General features: G+C 37.0%; 1 protein-coding gene across 5 annotated transcripts in view; it reads left to right on the forward strand.

The window, feature by feature from the left end:
• Positions 1-19,811, forward strand: part of CERS6 (ceramide synthase 6) — a 303,793-nt gene that overhangs the window by 156,746 nt on the left and 127,236 nt on the right. For all 5 annotated transcript variants that reach the window (XM_001497253.6, NM_001301183.2, XM_070240590.1 and 2 more), the window contains 1 exon segment: positions 12,474-12,531. In XM_001497253.6, the coding sequence (XP_001497303.1) occupies positions 12,474-12,531 (58 nt within the window).

A 19,811-nucleotide genomic window follows, 5' to 3' on the forward strand; every position in this document is an offset into this window, starting at 1 on the left:
TGTGAAACTGGCCAGGACATGTGAACACAGCCTCCCTAGTGCTAGTCTTGGGTGGATCTAAGACACAGATCTTTCACTCAGAGCCCAAATTCCTGCTGGTTCCTGGTCACTTAAAGGATAATTATAATTTAAGTAATCTTAATATTAGAACAATATATTATGGGTACAAACACTTCTGCCTTGGGAGGTGGAGACCAGAGAAGACTTTAGAAAGATCATGATAAATTGAGTTGGATAAAGAGAGGTCCCAGGAGGAGAGAGAGGTATGAGCAAAGTACTGAGGCATGAATGTGATTGGGCTGTTCAGCAGATGGAAGGCAGCCCTGATACCTGGGAGATGATATTTGTAGGCAATACATGGAGACAACTATCTATTTATTATTTTCAAACTTAGTTTTAAGTTAAGGTTAAAAAAAAAGAATCAACATATCAGGGATGAGATTTGTCAAGTCACCTTAAAGAGGCGATTCTAGGCTTGGCTTGGGCAACATTTGATGAGCTTCACCCAGCTAAGGAAAGGGTAGGGGCACAGAGACATTATAATTTCCCCATTGTAGAGGACATTCTGAGATACAGGTTGGCTGAATATATAAAAGCACTGGGGAAAAAGAGTGTTGGCTTCTGGAAGAGTAAGACTCGCTCTTTGGTGAAAGTGCCTTAGGCCGTCTTAAGATCACCAACTCTTGTTCTGTTTCTGTTTTGCAATCAGTGTCCCAATTATACTCTAGATTTCTGTGTAGATTTACCTGTAGGAAGAGAAACTCTCATTCATGCGAAAGCAAATATTCTGGACTGTGTGAGTTTTCTTTCTCATGATTAAATCAATCAGTTGGCATGCTGGCTTAAATATTGGTCTATGGATCTCAGCGAAGGCTAGCCCACCTCTGCAAGAAAGTTGAAGGCTAGATGTGCTGGACTAGGTCAGAGACTGAGGAGATGGAGCAAAGGGAATAAATGAAACAAATATTTCCAAGGTAGAACTTTGAGATTTGATGAATGATGGAAGAGAAGAGTTGAAGGAGGAGGAATCAAGGATAGGAAACTGAGTGGATAATAATGTCTTTGACAGAGATGGAAGGTAGAAACAGAGTGGATTTCCAGGAAAAAAATAAGAAATGTTTGATTTTGAATTATGAGTTCAAGGTGGCTATGTTGGTAGAGAGGTCCACTGTTTGGGTATCCAGGGTAATGAAGCCAGTTAGAGGCAGTGGCTGCACTGCATACAGGGAGTGGGTGAGTTCACCTAGAAGGAGCATATGGAATGAAAACGAGGCTGAGGATGGAACCCTGGGTATCACTGACATCAGAGAAGAGCAAGGGAGGTCTGTGCAAGAGACAAGAGAGGCAGAGAGTATGTCATACCTGGTAAGACTAGCCAGTACAAGAGATTATGATGCTATTTTAAAGGGGGCAGCTCCGTCTCACTGTGTCCCCACGCTTATAGTGAAAAGAGGGTCGTAGCTATTTAAAATATGAGGTACTGCAGTATGAATATAGCTGATGTGTGCAACTCATTACTCTTTCAGTCAGCACGCAGCTCACATGGTGTCAGCCAATAATTTCATTGTGTGTGTTGTACCAGGGTTTGATTTTGTGAAATGGCTTATTCTTTTATGCAGGAGTGCAAGTTGACTGACTTACATTGAAAAAGACCTCAGTGATGACAGATTGTTAGTCTGATTATGTCCTTTTCTCTAAAAGAGGAACGAGCAAGAGCATCATCCTCCAAAGTAGAAGATATTAAGTCAGAAGCCTACACGCCTACATTTGTTTCTAATTGGAAGATCCTTGACATTCATGGATTTTACATTTATACATACATACATACACAAATACATAGATGGATGTGTATATATGCATACATATACATATATTTACATAATATACATATGTATATGTATATCTGTGTGTACATAAATATACACATCTACATCTAAATCTACAAATATACAGTCTTCACAGACAACTTGAGTCCATCTCTCTCTGTTTTTAATTCTTTTTTCCCCTTCTTATTGAATTCTCCTAGCAACTCTGACAAATAGATATTCTGGTCTGCATTTTCAGTTGTGGAAACTAAAGAAGTTTTATCCTAGACGTATAGGCAGGATTTAGGGACAGGTGAAGGTCTCCATCAGAATCCCTGTGGCAGGTCTGCTGCTCAGTCTCATGTCCACCTCCGAGATAATGCAGTAGAGGCTGTGGCACAAAAGTGACACCAAACAGGGCAATAGAAAGGGGCAAATTAATTTCTTCCTTAAAGTCAAAAGGACATACATTTTGAAAACCTAAGTACCATTAGTTCGCGTTTTCTTCTTTCCCATGCCATTATAGCATCAGTGCTGAACAAATGACTCTTTGTCTTCCATCTGCTTTCAGATAAGAAAAAAAATTACATAGAGACTATGAAAGCACTTGCTGTTCAAGGGACACATAACATTAGTTTGACTCTAGATAATAATATATATTTGGCTGCTTTTACCTTAACCACACACTTAAAACTGTGATATTTGCAAGTGCATGCTCCAAAGTCATGTACTAAATTTATTAACAGGGGAGCAGTCTTGGTGTTATTCCTTTCTTTATCCTTACCTAGACAAGTGTTAGTTGGAGAACGCTCATTTATCTTTGTCTGATTTCCACAAATCATGGCCATTCAAACTTAAGTATAAATGGACTTTAAGCTCACAATTTTAAGTTTGGTCTATATGCAAGGGAATTCTAGGATTAATGAGAGATATTTTGTAGGCAGAATGACCTAACAGAAGTGTTACTGGGAACATTGATTTTTGGCAGATATATTTTGAGTAGATTGTAGGGGACTGGGACTGGTGTTGGAAAGACTGATGTGAAGGGACAAATACCAGTGATGCTGAATTCTACTTTGTTGGGTGCTTGACAGGGGAAGTCAACCTCGTGAGAAAAGGATGGATCGCAATAAAGAAATGAAGAGAGAATCAAAATAATTTAATTGGTGATAGAACCTATGAACAAAGCATGAAAAAATCCAAATCAAAGTAGTTAAATCTAAGAAACTGAGCATGATAGATTTAGAACTAAGTATAAAATGCATTCAATATCTGAAACACTTCCAATGGCAATTTTAGCCCTAAAAGCATGAATATAGTGAGGGGAAAAGAGTGAAATTAGTTATGATGCTTAGAAAAGGATGCTTAGGGTGATGGCATAAAGAACAAGTCATTTAATATGTTTTTAGTGAGCATAATTCTTATTCACACTATCTTTTGTATAATGAAATATTTTGAAATACAGTGACTAATATAACAAAGACCCACTTGGCTCTATCTAATCCTGTTTTCAAGAACTAAAATACTGCAGAAGCAGCTGAAGTTCCTTATGTACCCCTTCTCTGTTCTCTACCTCTAGAGGTAATCTTTATCCTGAATTTGCTGTTTATATTTCCTTCTTTGTTTTGATGTTACATATGTGTGTATGTCTGTATATGTATATGAACATATATGTTCATGAAATATATAGCATTGTTTTGCATGTTACCAAAGCTTACATAGGTGCTTAATCTATTTTTTGAATCAATGCTTTAGTGAAAGACTGTTCTGCTCAAATCAGGTAAGATCGTGTTTGACCCGAGAATGAAAAGTGAACAGGTTTGACTTCCCTCCAACTTCAGTGACTTTGCTTTGATAAGCCTGTCGCTTCTCAAAGAGAGAAACAGCTGAGCCTTGAGCAAATGAGGAAAACTATTTGGAGTCACAGAGTTAATTATTGATGGAGGTAGAAATAATTTCAGGGAATGTTTGCTTGGAGGCTAAAACTCAAGTCTGCATAATTGGTCCACGAGATGAGTCACATCTTTCCCCCTAGCTAGAGTATCTCTTTGTACTCCTAAACTAATGAAGGTTTGAGAGCTATCTTGGGGATTTAGATTGTGTATCGGAGTTTCCAAAAAAGGAATCTTTAATCTCACCTTTATTTCATTCTTTAAGATATATGGGATGCTTTTCAAACTAGAGTCAATTTGCTTTCTCTCTAGTTGATGAGCATCTCTATTGTACTCAAGTAATAAACTTAATGTCCCAGTAACAACTTGAAAAGGAGAATATTGACCTAAAATGCATGTTACATCTTTTCAAAAATATTCTCAGATGAAACCTATCAGTTAGCTGGCTAAGACTTCAGCTCTGTCCCTCACTTTGAAATACTGCCTCCTAAATATAAAGAAAACTAATCTTTGGAGGGAGATATTTTGGCTAAAATCTTGTGGAACAGGAAGAAATATGTGTCCATCATTAATATAATTCAATGATGTCTGGTGGCTTTGCTAAACTTACTAAATGCAAAATAATTGAAGGGCCTTATTTTATTCTACAAACCAAAAATCTAACCAGTTCACCAACCACCCAAAGAAACAAATAGAAGTCTGAAACCTGTGGCTTTGTAAAAAGTTTAGGTCTTGGTTTAATTTGCGAAATTTGATGTCTATACACTAATAGACATACTGCCTCCTCAGAGAATAGGCAGTATATCAAGCATCTGCCAACTATTTTCTGAAACTTATGGTGTATTTATCTATTTCCAGTCTCGATTTTAAGGCCATGGGGCCATAAGAGGTAGACAAAGGAGATCTGATGTGAAAAATAGGGAGACTTTTTTTCTTTCACCAAGCTACCTGCAAATGTAGGGAAGTCACACAATTTTCTGGACCCAATGTTTTCATCTGTGGAACGGACATGTGGATGGATTTCTAGGCCTCAGTACCTAGCTGTTAAGAACAACCTCGAGTTTGAGGAAATAAAAACTGGAGGATGGATACCTCTGACTTACGTGCATGGAAATATACTAATGTTACAATAAAACACCCGTAAGACCAAATCCTTGCCTTCAGTGGGCTGTTTTACTGCTAGGGTGAGCAGCATACATTCATGACACCAGCTCTAACCAGGACTCGAGCTAAGTCATTTCACTTTGTATGCGCTTTACATTTTGCAGGGAAAGAGAGATAGAGAAAATCCTATTTGCCCTCCTGCCTTAGCATAGAAGAGGAGCTGAAGTGGAGGAGACGGCATCTGTCAAGACTAATTCCACTGATTTTGTTTAATGTGATAGGAGAAAAAGCTGTGGAGTAATGTTATTCACAATAAGAAATGTTTTCATTTTTGTGTTAAAATTAAGAGGCAGTATTTAGAAGTAAGGAATGTGGTCTCTAGAATCAGATTCCCTGGATTTGAGTCCTAAATTCACTACTTGCTAAGTATGTTTTTAGGTAAGTTACCTAAATTTCCTCTCCTTATCTGTAAGATGGGCATGACAGTAGCATCTACCTCACAGGGTTCTCATAAGATGTAAATGACTTAATACACACAGACGTCTTATGATGCTCCCAGCATGAAGTCAGTACTCAAGACATGCCAGCTATCATTGTTTTATCAAAATGCATAGGTGATCCTCAAAGAAAACCTAGTAAGTAGAAGTACTGTTCACTTCATAACAATAACTGTTGCTATCAAGCTTGAAACCACAATTACTTCACTTCAAGCCCTGTGGAAGTGAGTACATCAGATATAACACAGAAATCCTTTTGAAAGGTTTTTATAAGTCCAGTTGTACTTGACTGAAGAAGTGATAAAATATGAGTGTAATATGTTCATACTGTAGCTTTGCTCCCATCTTATGAAAGTCATCAGTTCTGAGTTTTTAGTAGAAAAGTAGGAATTTAAGCTACTTTGTTCTTAGAGGTAAAAAGATTTATAGGGGCCGGCCCAATGGCATAGTGATTAAGTTGGTGTGCTCCTCTTCTGCGGCCCTGGGTTCATGGGTTCGAATCCCAGACTTGTACCTACACACCTCTCGTCAAGTCATGCTGAGGCAGTGTCCCACATATAAAATAGAGGAAGATTGGCACAGATGTTAGCCCACGGCCAATCTTCCCCACCAAAAAAAAAAAAAAAGACATGAGGCTGTCCTGGTGGAGTAGTGGTTAAGTTCACATGCTCTGCTTCAGCAGCACATAGTTTGCCAGTTCAGATCCTGGGCACAGACCTACACACTGCTTGTCAAGCCATGCTGTGGCAGGCGTCCCACATGTAAAGCAGAGGAAGATGGGCACGGATGTTAGCTCAGGGACAATTTTCCTCAAAAAAGAAAAAAAAAGATATTTTAAAGTATCAATATAATAAAGTCTGTACTAATTTATTTCAAAATAAATTCTACTAATTTATCTAAACTCCATAGTTTCACTTCATTTGTAATAATTTATAATGTATAGTGGCGTGATTTATATTAAATGTTAAATTTTATAAAAGAAAAGATATAAGCCCTACTCCTCTTCATGTATTTGATAAGAAATGAATTAATCTTTTTATTTTAGCTTAGATGATGAACAGCCAAAATGAGAAATGTCTCAAAATTAATAAATTCATTCAGAATCAAAGGAACTATGTACTATATTTTGTTCTCTAACAATGTATCCTAGTTTTGGGCTCAATAACAGTGTTTTTCACTATTTAGACATTCCAGATTGACTCTCTTTGATTCCAAATTCCTACTATATTGATTATTTAAAAGTTTCATTAGCAGTATATGGCATGTGTTTCCTCTTTCTTATTCATATTTTGCACAGTTTCTGGAAATAGTTGATAAGATTATTTGATTAAAGACTATTTTGGTTAAAATAAACTTAATAAATGAAAGGAGCACGCATACCTTTGGTAAAAATTTGGATGTCAATTTAGGAGCAATTCCTTATCAAATACTGTGTTTGCTGTCAGAAATACAAAGATAAAGAAGACTCAGTCTTACCCACTTGGAATTCACAAGCAAGTCAGAGGTTTGTGACTGTAATCAAAGATGAGGTGAGGAGGTAAGGAACACACCCTCAGAGAATTACAATGCTTTCAATGTTGCAGCATTCAGAAAAGGTGGCTGCATGGAATAACTAGCATTTGACACAAATCCCAAAGGAGGGATAGTGTTTCAGCAGATAGAGAGGAGGAGTGGGTAAGATGGAGAAAGGCCCCCTGGGTAATTACTGTTGGCTGCAGTTGACAAGCTCAGTGTTATTTTATCTTCCCTGGTATTGAAAAAAGCACCCATGCAGTCCTTCCCTATCTCTGGCTTTGCAAGCAGGCACTTTCCGGATAGAGCCTATTCTCATGATGTGGTGTCCGTTAATGTTCCCTCCATTAGAAACACCATTTTAGCTGGATATATTGTCTTCAGTTTTCAGGTGTATAAAATCATGAAGAGGCAGCATAGGGTAACGGTCAAGGCTGGATGCTGGAGCCAAACTGCCTAGTTTCCAATCCTGGCTGTCTCCCTTACTAGCTATGTGACCTTTGGCAAGTTATTAAACGACTCTGTGCTTATTTCCTCATCTGAAAAAAACTACAGTTGATGCAAATAGTACCTGCCTTGTTGTGTGGAATAGATTCACTCAATGACTTCCTACCTGTAAAGTGCTCAGAACAGCTCTTGGCACAGAGGAGGTATTCCAGAAATGTTGTACATATAACGGCCCCATGTGCCTCCCCTTCTCTTTCTAAGATGTTCTACTGAGTTAAGCTCACGGGGCTGCTATGAATGTTTTTTCCCTGCTTCTGCCTCCTCTGTAGATTAGGATCCTGGTGCCATTTGGGTGACACCTGGCAGCAAGATACAAGACCTCGACGCTCTGATTCCCTGCTTTTATGGCACATTTTATTAGTCTTGGTTTGAACAAAGAGCCCTTTCAGCCTTGTTGTATAAGGACAATAAACCAGATTCAGTGGGTGGTAGTTTTAACTAGCTTTCAATTCTAACTTTCAGGTTTGATGGATATAAAAGGTTTCCATGTCCCAACAAATGTAGTGGAACACATTGACTTCTCTAGGCAAAGACGTATGCTCTAATTTGAGACAGGGCTTTAGAGTCAGCTCTGTACTAGGTTTGTGACCTGGTTTTGCCACTTAGCAACAGTGTGGCCTTGGGCAAGCTAATCCCCAGGCCTCTGTTTCCAATAGAGGTTCCTACCTTGCAGAGTCTATTTTTCATCTGGAGCCTTTCTGGGATTCCGTGGTGCCTCTGAGCATCCTCCACAGACAGCTTAGGATCCAGGTCCTGGTTCTGCTAACCAGGCTCCAAAATGGAATGGTTGTCCTCACTTCTGTTTTCTGTATCCTTGCGAGTTTATACTTTAACAAAATTTGTCTTCTGCCTGTTTAGTGCTATGTTTATAAATTAGGCAGTGAGGTAAGTTCATGCATGCAATTTGCCATCTTTAACCAGGAGTCATCTTTAGGTTTTTAAAGAAATATTCTTTATTTCTCTTATTATCATAACAGCAGTCTCTTGAAATTTCTGTGTAAGAATAAATTTAATGCTTCCCTTACCCATTCCCTGCTTTCATTAATATAATCTGAGGACTCATTCTTTGGTTATGGTTGTTAAGTGTTTTATATTAAATTGTCCCAAAAGGATAATAGCATTTAATTGGGTAATGAAATTCAGCATAATTATTTATGTTGCTAACCATAGTCCTTTTATTCTAAAGTGCTTTTCGAATTCTTAATTTTTATTTATTTCTGGTAGGTTGGAATTGACCTAATATTTTGGTAACGGTTAATGAGTAATGTATTTTCAGAGTCTTCAAATATGTGAGACTATTTTTCATATTCCTTTACAAATGAAAGGCAGTTTGGCTGGCAATGGTTTTCTTTGATAGAGTCTTCTCTTTCTTCTGTAATTTAGTAATATAGAGGAGAAATTTAAGACCAACTGGACATTTGTTCCTTTGATGGTGTCTTATTTTCATTTGATTTGTGTGTTGACTTGTTTTTGTTTTCATGCCTGGATACTGAAGGACTTTTTTTTTTCTTTTTAATTTTAACCCTAAGATCCAAAATTTTTGACAGAATGTGGCTTTTAATTGATATATGTTTGGAATATAATTTAGCCTTCTTTTTTTCAGTTCAGATTTTTTTTTCAATTGTGTCTTTGATTATTACTTCTATTTCCATTCTTCACTTGTGTTGTTTCGGAAAAGACTATACTTAAACTTGGTTTTTCTGATTCCTCCAGATCTAGGATCTTCTTTCATTTATTGGTTCTCTTCTTCAGCCTAATGGGAAGGTTTATCTTCCATGTCAATGATTTAATTGTACACAGTGTGTGTCTACATTTTTCTCCCTCCCCTAATGTGGATAAAATATTCTGTCACTTCATTTTTAGAATCCTTGTAATGCCTCTGTACTTTACCTATAATCTCTTTTTATCTTAGCCAGTAGTCTTTTATTAATTTATAGCTTTCTACTTTTGTTTTTAGGGAACATAGCTTCTTGTATCGTATTAAAAATGCCAGTATTTTTCTAAAATTTACTTCTGATTCCTCTAGGACGTCATGTTTAGGAGATGGTTCTTCCTTTGAATCTTTAGCATGCTCTTTCCATACTTATACAGTACTTCTTAGTAGACCTGTATTGACATTTATCTATTTTCATTCCTGAATTGGAAATATCCATCTAGATCTGCTCCAGCAAGAGTGCATCAGCCCCACTCTCTGTCATCTTGTTTGCCAGCAAAAGTCCTCTTTAAGGTCTCTGACTTTTTAGCAAGTTGATGTTTATAGGCTCTGGCCCATTCTCAATGGACCAGAAGGCATGTAAGGCAGCTATCTCCAATGCCTTATTCTCTGTCACTCTATATATGGGATTATATAAGAATAGCAACCCCTAGAATGAGATTCTTCTGCTGCCTCAAAAGCATCATTCATGACAGAGAGCTATCTAGTTTTCTGACTGATACAGATTTTTTGCATTTCTGTACAAAATGGCAGAAAGTGGAGAAAGGGAGATATACAAAGATTTTCTGACTTCCTTCAAGACTCATGGCTTGTTTCTCATTGCCTCTAATTACATTTTAAAAATTTAATTTTTATTTATTTATATTTTCTTGGTGAGGAAGATTGTCCCTGAGCTAACATCTGTGCCAGTCCTCCTCTGTTTTGTATGTGGGACACCACCTCAGCATGGCATGATGAGCGTGTGTGTAGGACCATGCCCAGGATCTGAACTCACAAACCCTGGGCTGCCAAAGCGGAGCATGTGAACTTAATGACTATACCACTGGGCTGGCCCCTCTAATTACATTTTTAAATCTAATTTTATTCTTTTTTTCTGCCATAAAACTTCTTCTCTGATTCTTAAAATAGCTTGAAGGTCATTTCTTCCTTTTTGTGGTTGCATGCGTTTACTTATCCCTCTTTTTGTAGATATTTTAGTGGAAAGTTGGGAGAGGCTATATCAGGGGCTGGTAGCTGGACACCATTTAAAACTGTAGCTTGTATGAAACTACACAAATTAAAACAGTAATTTGTGCATGTGGCAAAATGCTTGAAATTTTTACTTCATGCACGTATTTTGTGGAAATAAACTCTGCCTTTTAAATATTCATCACAAGTTGTTATTTAAATGATGGAGACATTGATGTTCCTGCAATAGAACCTCTGTCTTATGAAAATTGGGTCATTTTGTTCTGAAATAAAAAGTAGATACATAAGTGATTGTAGGAATTCCAATGACCTCCATAAAATTTTTATTATACGTAAAAGCTGCCTGATCATTGCCTACTAACAAAAGGGTCTTAGAGCTGAAACAGCTGTTATAAATCATTAAACCAGGAGTTGCAAATTCAGTTGCCTTCAGGGGTCAGAAAAATAATCTGCAAATCCATGAAGTAGGTTGGTTTAATACAATAGGGAGTGGGCAGTATAATATAAACCCATTGTCCCCTTACAGAGATGGAACTGAGGTCAAGGGACATTAATAGATTTGCCCAAAGTTAGGAGAATCTATGTGTCTTAATCAGAACCAGCAGGGCCCAATACAAGATAAAATATGGAGCCCCTTGTTCAACAATTATGAAAAATTTCAAGGTAGTGACAGCAAAGCATTAAACCAAGCATGGGACCCTAGGTGGCTGCATGAGTTAGTTATATACCCTTGAAGCTGTCCCTGGTCTTAACTTCTGATCTAGAATTTGTACATCCAAACAGAAAGGAACACAGAGACTCTCACCCACAACCACCAAAAATTGATAATAGAAATAGGGTTAAAATTAAGTCCTTGATTTTGATACTGCAAGAAGTGAGCCACCTTTATTTACAAGAGGGCTTTTTGAATGAGATTTTAGAATCATTGCTCTTCTGTATTGTTTGGAACCTTTCGTTGCATCATGACTACTTACATCCGTTTTTAGTGTTCCCTCCTGAATTCAGGTTTTATGAATTATTAGTTGAAGATTTTCAACCCTGAAGTTCAAAGCTCTTCTCTAAATGTGAGTCCTGACTTAAATTCCAGAATGTTTGAAGAGTCACTTAGCCCAGGAATGAAACTCTGAGGGACATTGTGTCTTCTGTTGGGTCTTACTCAGCTCTGGGAGGCAGGACCCCACTGTTTTCTTTTCTTCTTAGCTGAAGATAGCTGTCATTTCTCCCAGAAAATTTTATCTGTAACTGGAATCATCTAAAATAACCTTTTTTTTTTTTCTACCTTATTTGAAATTTTTGCATGGCTTGCAAACACAAAAAGCAATTTGCCTCCTGACAGATTGAAGCTGACTAATCACTTTCTCCTTTGTGTTCCTTTACAATTTATAACCCATGGTGCCACTAACAACGTAACCACAGGAATCCTATTTAGTGAAATCTAGCCAGCTTTTAAAGGCGCAGCTATTAACACCCAGAAAATATAAGAAATAAAATTGGGAATTGAGTACTAGGGTAAGAGGTTTTTTTTTTGTAGTAACTATATATATGTGATATATAATTTATATAAAGTCTTCATGTAAATAAAGTCATATTTTATAAGACCTAAACATTCAATCATTTAAAATTGAAAGGGAACTTAAAATTTTTCTCATTAAAAAAATGAAAATTCAGCAGCTAGACATACAGTGTGGAGTCATATAAGATTGTCATTAACAGTTGTATAGCTAATGGATGATTTAGATTCCTAATGGGTTCCTTTAGCAATATCCATAAATACGTTGATAACTGTTTCTTAAAAGACAAAGAAAAAAACTTACCTGATTTTAAAAATATTGCCTTTTATTTTTAAACCAAATATGAACTTCAGTCAGGTTATTTACTTAATATCTGAATCAGATGAAGAATTCAAAACTATCTTATGTACCTTTGTATTGTTGAAATATATTTCCTCATGAGCAAGTAACAAGAGGGAATTCACATGTTGGAGAAAGAGAAGATGAGCAGATGGGCAAATACAGTAACTGAGTAAAAGAAAATTTGTTATGAATATAATTATTAATATTTAAAATATTTGCAGTCAACCATGCACATGAGTGTATGTGTTCAGCTGGTACTGAAATTACTTATTAAGTTTAATCTCTGGTTGTGGTGGGGGTTTGGGGGGCAAATTTAATGGACTTTTTTTACTCGCGTATTTTAGAATATGCTGTGACATATATAAACTGAATGTCATAGAAATTTTTTTGACCTTCTACAGGTGGAGATTTTCGTTTTACCTTTATGTATTTACCTATGGAGTGCGGTTCCTGAAAAAGGTAGGGTCTGTCCAGTTACTTTCTCTAATTCTTAAGTAACTGTAAGCGTATATATTATTTTTTATGTGTGATAGTAGTAATGTTTTAAACATCTAAACAGGCTTCCTAGGAATTACTTGTGCATTTTTCTTTGACTTACAAAAATATTTTCAGTCTGATCTTTATAGTAAATAATCTTTACGCATATACCGAAAATACTTTTGGGAAATAATTTGTTTTTCCAGTGAAACATGTTGCTACGTCCTCTCACCACTCTAGCTGGTTATTTATTACTTATGGACATTTGGAGCCCTATAAAATCCATCTGATGCTTTGAACGAAATTAGAGTTTCCACGTTACACAACTTGAAAAAATAAGTTGTTGCAATGTGTGTTATCACTGTAGTCTTCACCAGTAGAAATTATATTTTAGTGTCTTGCATAGTTATTAACAGGGCAACAGCAACTGCTGGTGGAAAATTCAGTTCCTTTCATAGATTGTGTTTCCCCTACTGCTGCTTTGCTATTCCTGCATAAACTGAGGCACCTTTATCTATGAAAGTAACTCTTTGAGGCTGCCATAGTTTTCTTCCTGGTTATTTCAGTGCCTAATGGCACCACTAACAAGTTAGGCTGCTTAAATTCAAGTCTTATGAAGACTTTTCTTCTCATATTTATGCACATACTAGCAATAGTGGTTTGGCAGAAAATGGGAAATTATTTTATAGTATTAACCTTTAAAGTGATATCAATGTTATCTTTAGTACAAAAATTTTTTTCAAAATAGGGCATGTGCCAAGTGGCATGCCTTACTCTAGTAGATTTTCCTTTAAATATTGATGTGAAAATTGCAAATACTTTTTTATTATTATTTTTTTCTTTTTTCTCCCCAAAGCCCCAGTGCATAGTTGTATATCCTAGTTGTAAGTCATTCTAGTTCTTCCATGTGGGATACTGTCACCGCATGGTTTGATGAATGGTGTGTAAGTCTGTACCCAGGATCCAAAAGAGCAAGCCCCGGGCTGCTAAAGTGGAGCATGCAAACTTAACCACTTGGCCACAGGGCGAGCCCTGCAAATATGTTATTTTTAAAGTGTGAGTTATAAGATATTCTATGCCTGTGGCAGATTCTATTATAAATAGTGGTTATTTCCCAATATCATATTTTTCTAGAGGGAATATTCTTTTTACTTCTTGTCTTTTCTCCTTTAGTAACTACACTTATTTTTCACTTAATAAGACTACCTGGCCCAGAGGCCATTTGAATAGATTTAAAGGATGAGCTTCATTCTCTAGGCTTTCTAAGTATGAAGAATTCTCAGCTGGAATAAATAAATGTGGTAGAAACTACTTATTTTGCCACCCTACTGTTATAGTTTTCAAATTTACTTATCTAGGGGAAGAAATGCAGAAAGAACAGCTGTAGAGATTTTGTGGTTACAGCTTTACTACCTTGGAAGAGGAAATAGCTTTGGGTGGAATTTCGGTTGACATGGGAGAGCTGTGCTGCCTGGGAACATCAAGTTGCTAACTGACGTCAGGGTTTGGAAATCATGTCGGATTCTGTTGGTGAAGGGTTTTGATGGTGAACAAGGAAGGGTGGTGAGGCCAGGAGCACTTTTTTGCCCTTTCCTCTAGATCTGCAAGATATTATCTTTTTTAGTTCTCATGCAGCAAGCCTGGCCATCTGTCGTCAGAACAGGAAGCACTCTGACACTTAGCTCTGCTTCACTTTGTCCCTGAACAGACTGAATGGAATGAGAATAGTTTTCATCCCCCAGTTGTCAGTGGATCTGTAGAAGGCAGTAAAAGGGTCCGTCAATAGAATGTTTGCCTGGAAATTGTTTTTCCTTAAATTATACCAGTTCCCTTTCAATTGCCTCTAGTAATAATAAATGTTTAAAAAATGAAAAAAGAACTAGATAATGTTCTTTTTGTTGAATTAATTTGTATTTGGAGTTCCTTCCTTTAATACTATCTATGAAGGACTCAGTTGTGGTTGAAACTTATAGTTTAGTACGAGTCATAATGTGTGATGGAAAAGTACACACACAATCCATGTGACCGAACTAGCTGTGGAGGGCTTCATAAACCGTCTTGTCCTACTCTCTCATTTCACAGCTGAGAAATGAGAAATTCAGAGAGGGTAGGTGGCATTCCAAGGGTCTCACAGTTAGTTTATTAAAGGCTGAATCTGAAATGAAGCACACACTGCTGTCACCTATTCCAGTACTTTCTCCACTTCACCAGCCTGCCCTAACCTCAGCATGATTTCCAGATGACTTCCTTCTTTGGTTAAGTTAGCAAACTTGATGGAACATAGTTGTTGTTCCTATTTACAGAACTTTAAATACTTACTTTAATGGATATTTAAAGTATATTCTGTTAAATTTGTTGGAAGAGACAATATATTTGCTGGTCTAACTGAGAAAAAAAATTATTATCAAAACAAGGTAATACAGATTTTCATGATACCCTAAATGTTTTAAAATAAAGTACCAGATTAGTGGATCAATTTTAAGAAGTGAGAGGCCACAGCTGCTTCTTACTCCTCCTCGCGAAAATGTAGATTATTACATGGGCTATTAGAAAAATGCCTGGGCAGCTTCTGCCTTTAGGTCAAATGAACCTGATACATCTCCTTCTAGGGCAGATTCAGTAACTTTAAGTACCCTTTCTACCCTAAAATTCTATGATTCAGTTAAAGAGATATTTACCAAATGCAAAGCACCATGAACCTACAGTAATGGAGAGAGAACCTTAAATAATAAGAGCCAAAAAATTAATTTTCGAAAACCATAGAATTTTAGATGTAAAAGTTATCTTGCATATCATCTAAGCACCTCATTTTATAGATGAGGCTATGAGGGCTCAATCTCTGGTGTAAGACTAGCTTCAGTTTTCTCTGCTATGTTGAAACATTCAGGCTTAATACTGAAGTTTTATTAAGTGCTGTTAACTTTTCCAATTTGAATTGGCTTAATCCTATAGGGAAAACATACATATTTCTCTGGGTTTACCAGGTCATAGTAAGTTTCAGTGTATAAATATGTCTGATTTAAGTCCTCTCAGCTTTGAAATATTCTTTGTATTTAGAAATAAGGCAGTTGAAAGTTTTTAAATATATATAAACTAGGTTTATATCAGTAAACATTTGTGCTGTCCTATTCTGAGTGTTCTGAGAAGGAGACACCAAGAAGAGATTAAATGTGTAAGAGAATGATTAGGGGAAATTCCTGTGAGAGAAAATGGGGAAGGAGTTGGGGGGAAGCTGGAAGAACCTTCAGATCACAATGTGGGTCTGAGCCTTAGTGTGGGAGAGAGGGAAGGAAGGGCAGAAGGCTGGGTGAAGCTCGAACACTGCGTGTCTGTCTAAGGAAAGTACAGTAAGTCTGCTGGGGAGTCCTGGAGCCACTGTTGACCATCAGAGGAGGCCTGTCTCCCAGAAATGGGCTTGCCTTATTATTCCTGTTGTGCTTGGTCATTGGCTGTGAGCAGCCTGTGGGCAGTGTGGCTTTCAAGCAAATGCAGCTGCGGATTCTAGAGCACAGCAGCTGGGCTCTGGGTCAGTTACACTCCCAGCAGTCCAAGCTCTAAGAGGCACATTTTCATGATTACCATGTGTGCTTTATTTTTTAAATATTCCAGCTATTCTGAGCAAAGTCAAAGGATACATCATAGCATACATCGTGACATGTTTTCATATGCAAGACAGATAGCATAGAGAAATATTTATCTATTGTACTCTTTTTTCCATTTTACCTAATATGCGTTGACTTAATCTCCATTATGTCCTAGCTCTTGTAGGTAGGTGATGTGTAAATTATCTCTGGAGCAATACACAGGCTGAGTTCCCACATAAGTTGGGTGATCGTACAAGCTGTCTTAGGGTCCCAGGGAATTACCTCTCCCCTTGTCCTCAAAATGACCCAGTTTGGGTGAAAAATTATATGGTCACCCTATGAATTGTTGTATAATAAATCATGAAATAATTTGTCCTATATTTTCAGAATTTTCAGATGTCCCATAAAGTATGTGTGTATACATTTATAGGAAATCAGTAAAACGTTTTCTGTAGTTTCATGACAAACAAGAGAATGCACCTCACTTCTAGTGATATGCTAATACTCAGGTGTGCATGTGCTGTGTGTTGTCTTTGCTTTCTCAGCTTAAACCCTCTTTGCAGATAGCACTAACTTTGACCATAGAAGTGAACCCTATCAGACATTGACCTTACAGACATATTAGTGAACTAGTAAGTAAAGTTTTTGCTAGATTAGTAGGAAATATTTAAGTAGTTGAAAGATAAGCCTGTCTCAATAGTCTGTTCCTATAATTGCCTGACACAAGTGACGTTTTGCCCATAAATATGATTGGCAGAGACAAGTACTTTTAGAGAACAAGACTCAGAATTACTTTAGATGCTCTGAAGTCCCACCACACAATGTACTCAAACAAATTAACATATTTTCCTAGGTCCTGAAAAAAACCACGTATCAAGCCTTAAAAAGCAGAGTAAGCTGTTGCTGATTTATTATTACTCTTTTTTTCTCATTTGTAGATGGAAGGTTATATTGAGTGGAGTTCTTGGAATGTTTTTCCTTGAGTTCCTTTATTTATTTTTGAAAGATATAGTGTCATAGGAAGGCAATGTAGATATATGTGCAACTGTGATTTAGGTAAATATTTTTTTCTTGTAATCTACATGTTAAGCTAATGTATTTCCAACTTTTTGGCCATATGGTGCATTTCATATTACAATCCATTTTGTACACATGCATGTATATAATTAAAATAGAAGTTACTCCAAATATACCTATGCCTAACCTCTGTATCAGTCAGGGTCCCATTAGGAGACAGAAACCACAGAAGTTATTTTAGGAGTGACTGTTATATAAAGAATCATTAACAAGGGGGAACTACTTAGAATGTATTACTCAAAGTAATTGATCTGCTGGCTGTTTGCTCCCAGTCAGCAATGAGATGACCTGAATGTAAATGTAAATCAATTCACTGCTTCTTTTTTGAGAAAGTCTACCTACGAAGAAAAGTCATCTGAACCAAACAGTGTGCTTAGTGATGTAGTTAATTTACATTCTGGTGAAGCAGTAACAAACCTTTCAAGGACTGGCACTTGTCTGTACATGACACTTTGATTAGCACTAGACTGAGGTGTCAGGGAGGTAGAAATTGTAGGAAGAAGCTACCTCTCTGAGGACCAGGGGCTTATAGGAAGAGGTTGAAGTTATTAGAACCTAGACGCTCAAAGGAGGAGCCATGGAGCTGGACAAGACCTCTGAGGGGGGAAGGCTGACCAGCTGAAGTCCCTGAGGGACCACAGTGAGGCTGGTTCTGGGAATGAGGAAAACCTGCAAACTGCAAGCAGCTGTTGCCACTGGAATGAACTGTACTGCTGGGTTGAAGATGCATTGCTTGGAGGGTGGAGGAGTGATGGCAAGAACAGGAAGCAAAACAGGAAAAAGCACATCCCATCCTCCTCTTGCAGCCTTCCAGCCTCCCCCGAGTGCTTCCTAGAAGCCCAGCGCAGCAAGGCACCAGTCCTTAGAGCCCTCTGAAGTATGGTGTGCAGAGTCCCAGCTCTGAAGTTGAGAACCAGCATCTTAATAACTAGCCCAGGCTTCCCTCTGTGCTGCATTCTGCGATGTAGTCTGACAGCTTATTGCAATTTATCTTATTACATTTAAAAAAATATGCAAGTTTCCATCTATTATGTTGACTTTATGACTAACTGTGAGGTGAAAAGCCACAGTTGAAAAGTCCCCTGGCTGAATGAACACTTTGCCCATCCCCTTAGATGGTCTGAATCTGACCTGAACTGAGGCATAGCCTTTCATTATTCATTTGGTGTACTTTTCAAAGTTCAACAAACAAAGCCACAAAGTGTTCCTTGGTGTCCTGCTTCAAGGTGTTCCCTTTTGCTTGTTGGTTAGCTTGGCATCTTTTTGAAATGAAAACAGCATTGTCATTTTTTTGCCTATTTTGATAGTAAAAATAAAATTGGTCCAGCCATTAGAATATCTGTCCATTTTAAATTTTGTTCTTTGTGTCATTTTTAAAATTTTGGAATCGCTTGGAGTATGTAAGGCATAGCACTAATTTGCTGATTGAGAGGTGGGCTCTGTTGGGAATGTGAATCCCTAAATCTCCTATAATCCCTGGACGTGAAATTTTAAAGATGGTGCTGCTGTTGCCTCCTAGTAAAGTAAGATTCCTTGTCATGACTGCTGTGATGCTAACACATAGGTAAATGCGCTTTCTGGACCAGAAATTATCTGGAATGACCTTAGGAATATGTCCTTTAGTGTTTCTCCTTATCGTATCTTCCTTTTTCCCACAGCTGTCCTTTTTCTACCCATGTCTATCCTCTTAAATGTTTTTGATTTCCCTTATACTTGTGTTGACTTGTGGCTGGCATTCTATCTGAGGAGAACATTCTGAGGCCAGTGAGAAACTAAGGATAATGTGATATAGGGAAGGCTCTGAAGAAGGGGTCAAAAGACCTGGCCTTTAATCAGTTTAGACCAACATATTATAACATTTTAAAAACTCATACTCCATAATTCAGTGAAGAATTTAGGATAGCTTATAATTATGGCAAGCTGGCACAACCTGTTTAGAAAGCAACATGGTGATACAGAATAATAACTGTAAGCGTGTTCAGATCCTGTGACTTAGCAGTTCAAGGCCTATGAATTTATCCTGAGGAAAGAATTATATAGAAGCAAAAGCTATATATGTATAAAGTTGTTTGTTACAACTTAAAAAATCTATATGCATATATATACATGCATACGTGCAAATTAAAACAGAATTTAAGAGAATCTTTATATCTAATATTAGTAGAATTGTTTAAATTATTGTTATCAAAATGACAAAATAGCATACAATCATTTAAAAATAATAACTGTGAAGTAACTATTATGTATAGGCTTAATAAAATGTTTAGTAGAGCTTTACATAAAATAAGTAAAAAACTCATTTGTACATTTTGCTATGTTACTCATATATAGAGATAAATGGAAAGTGATAGGTAAAAATGAAAAGCTTCCTTATAGAGAGGCAGCACTGTGGATAATTTTTTCAAAATGTCTTTACCACTTTCTTTGTGTGAAAAATTTAACCGTAAGCTATAGCAGTCAGAATGGAAATGACTACATAAATTTAGGTATACTGAGTAATGAAGGAGCTTGCAATTGTAACTTTTAAAAAGGAGGAAATGAAAACAAAATTGAATGCCATTTAAATAGCAAAGAGGTACAGAAGTTTCATGAAAGAAATCC

This window comes from Equus caballus, chromosome 18 (assembly GCF_041296265.1).
Source record: "Equus caballus isolate H_3958 breed thoroughbred chromosome 18, TB-T2T, whole genome shotgun sequence".
Classification (NCBI taxonomy): domain Eukaryota; kingdom Metazoa; phylum Chordata; class Mammalia; order Perissodactyla; family Equidae; genus Equus; species Equus caballus.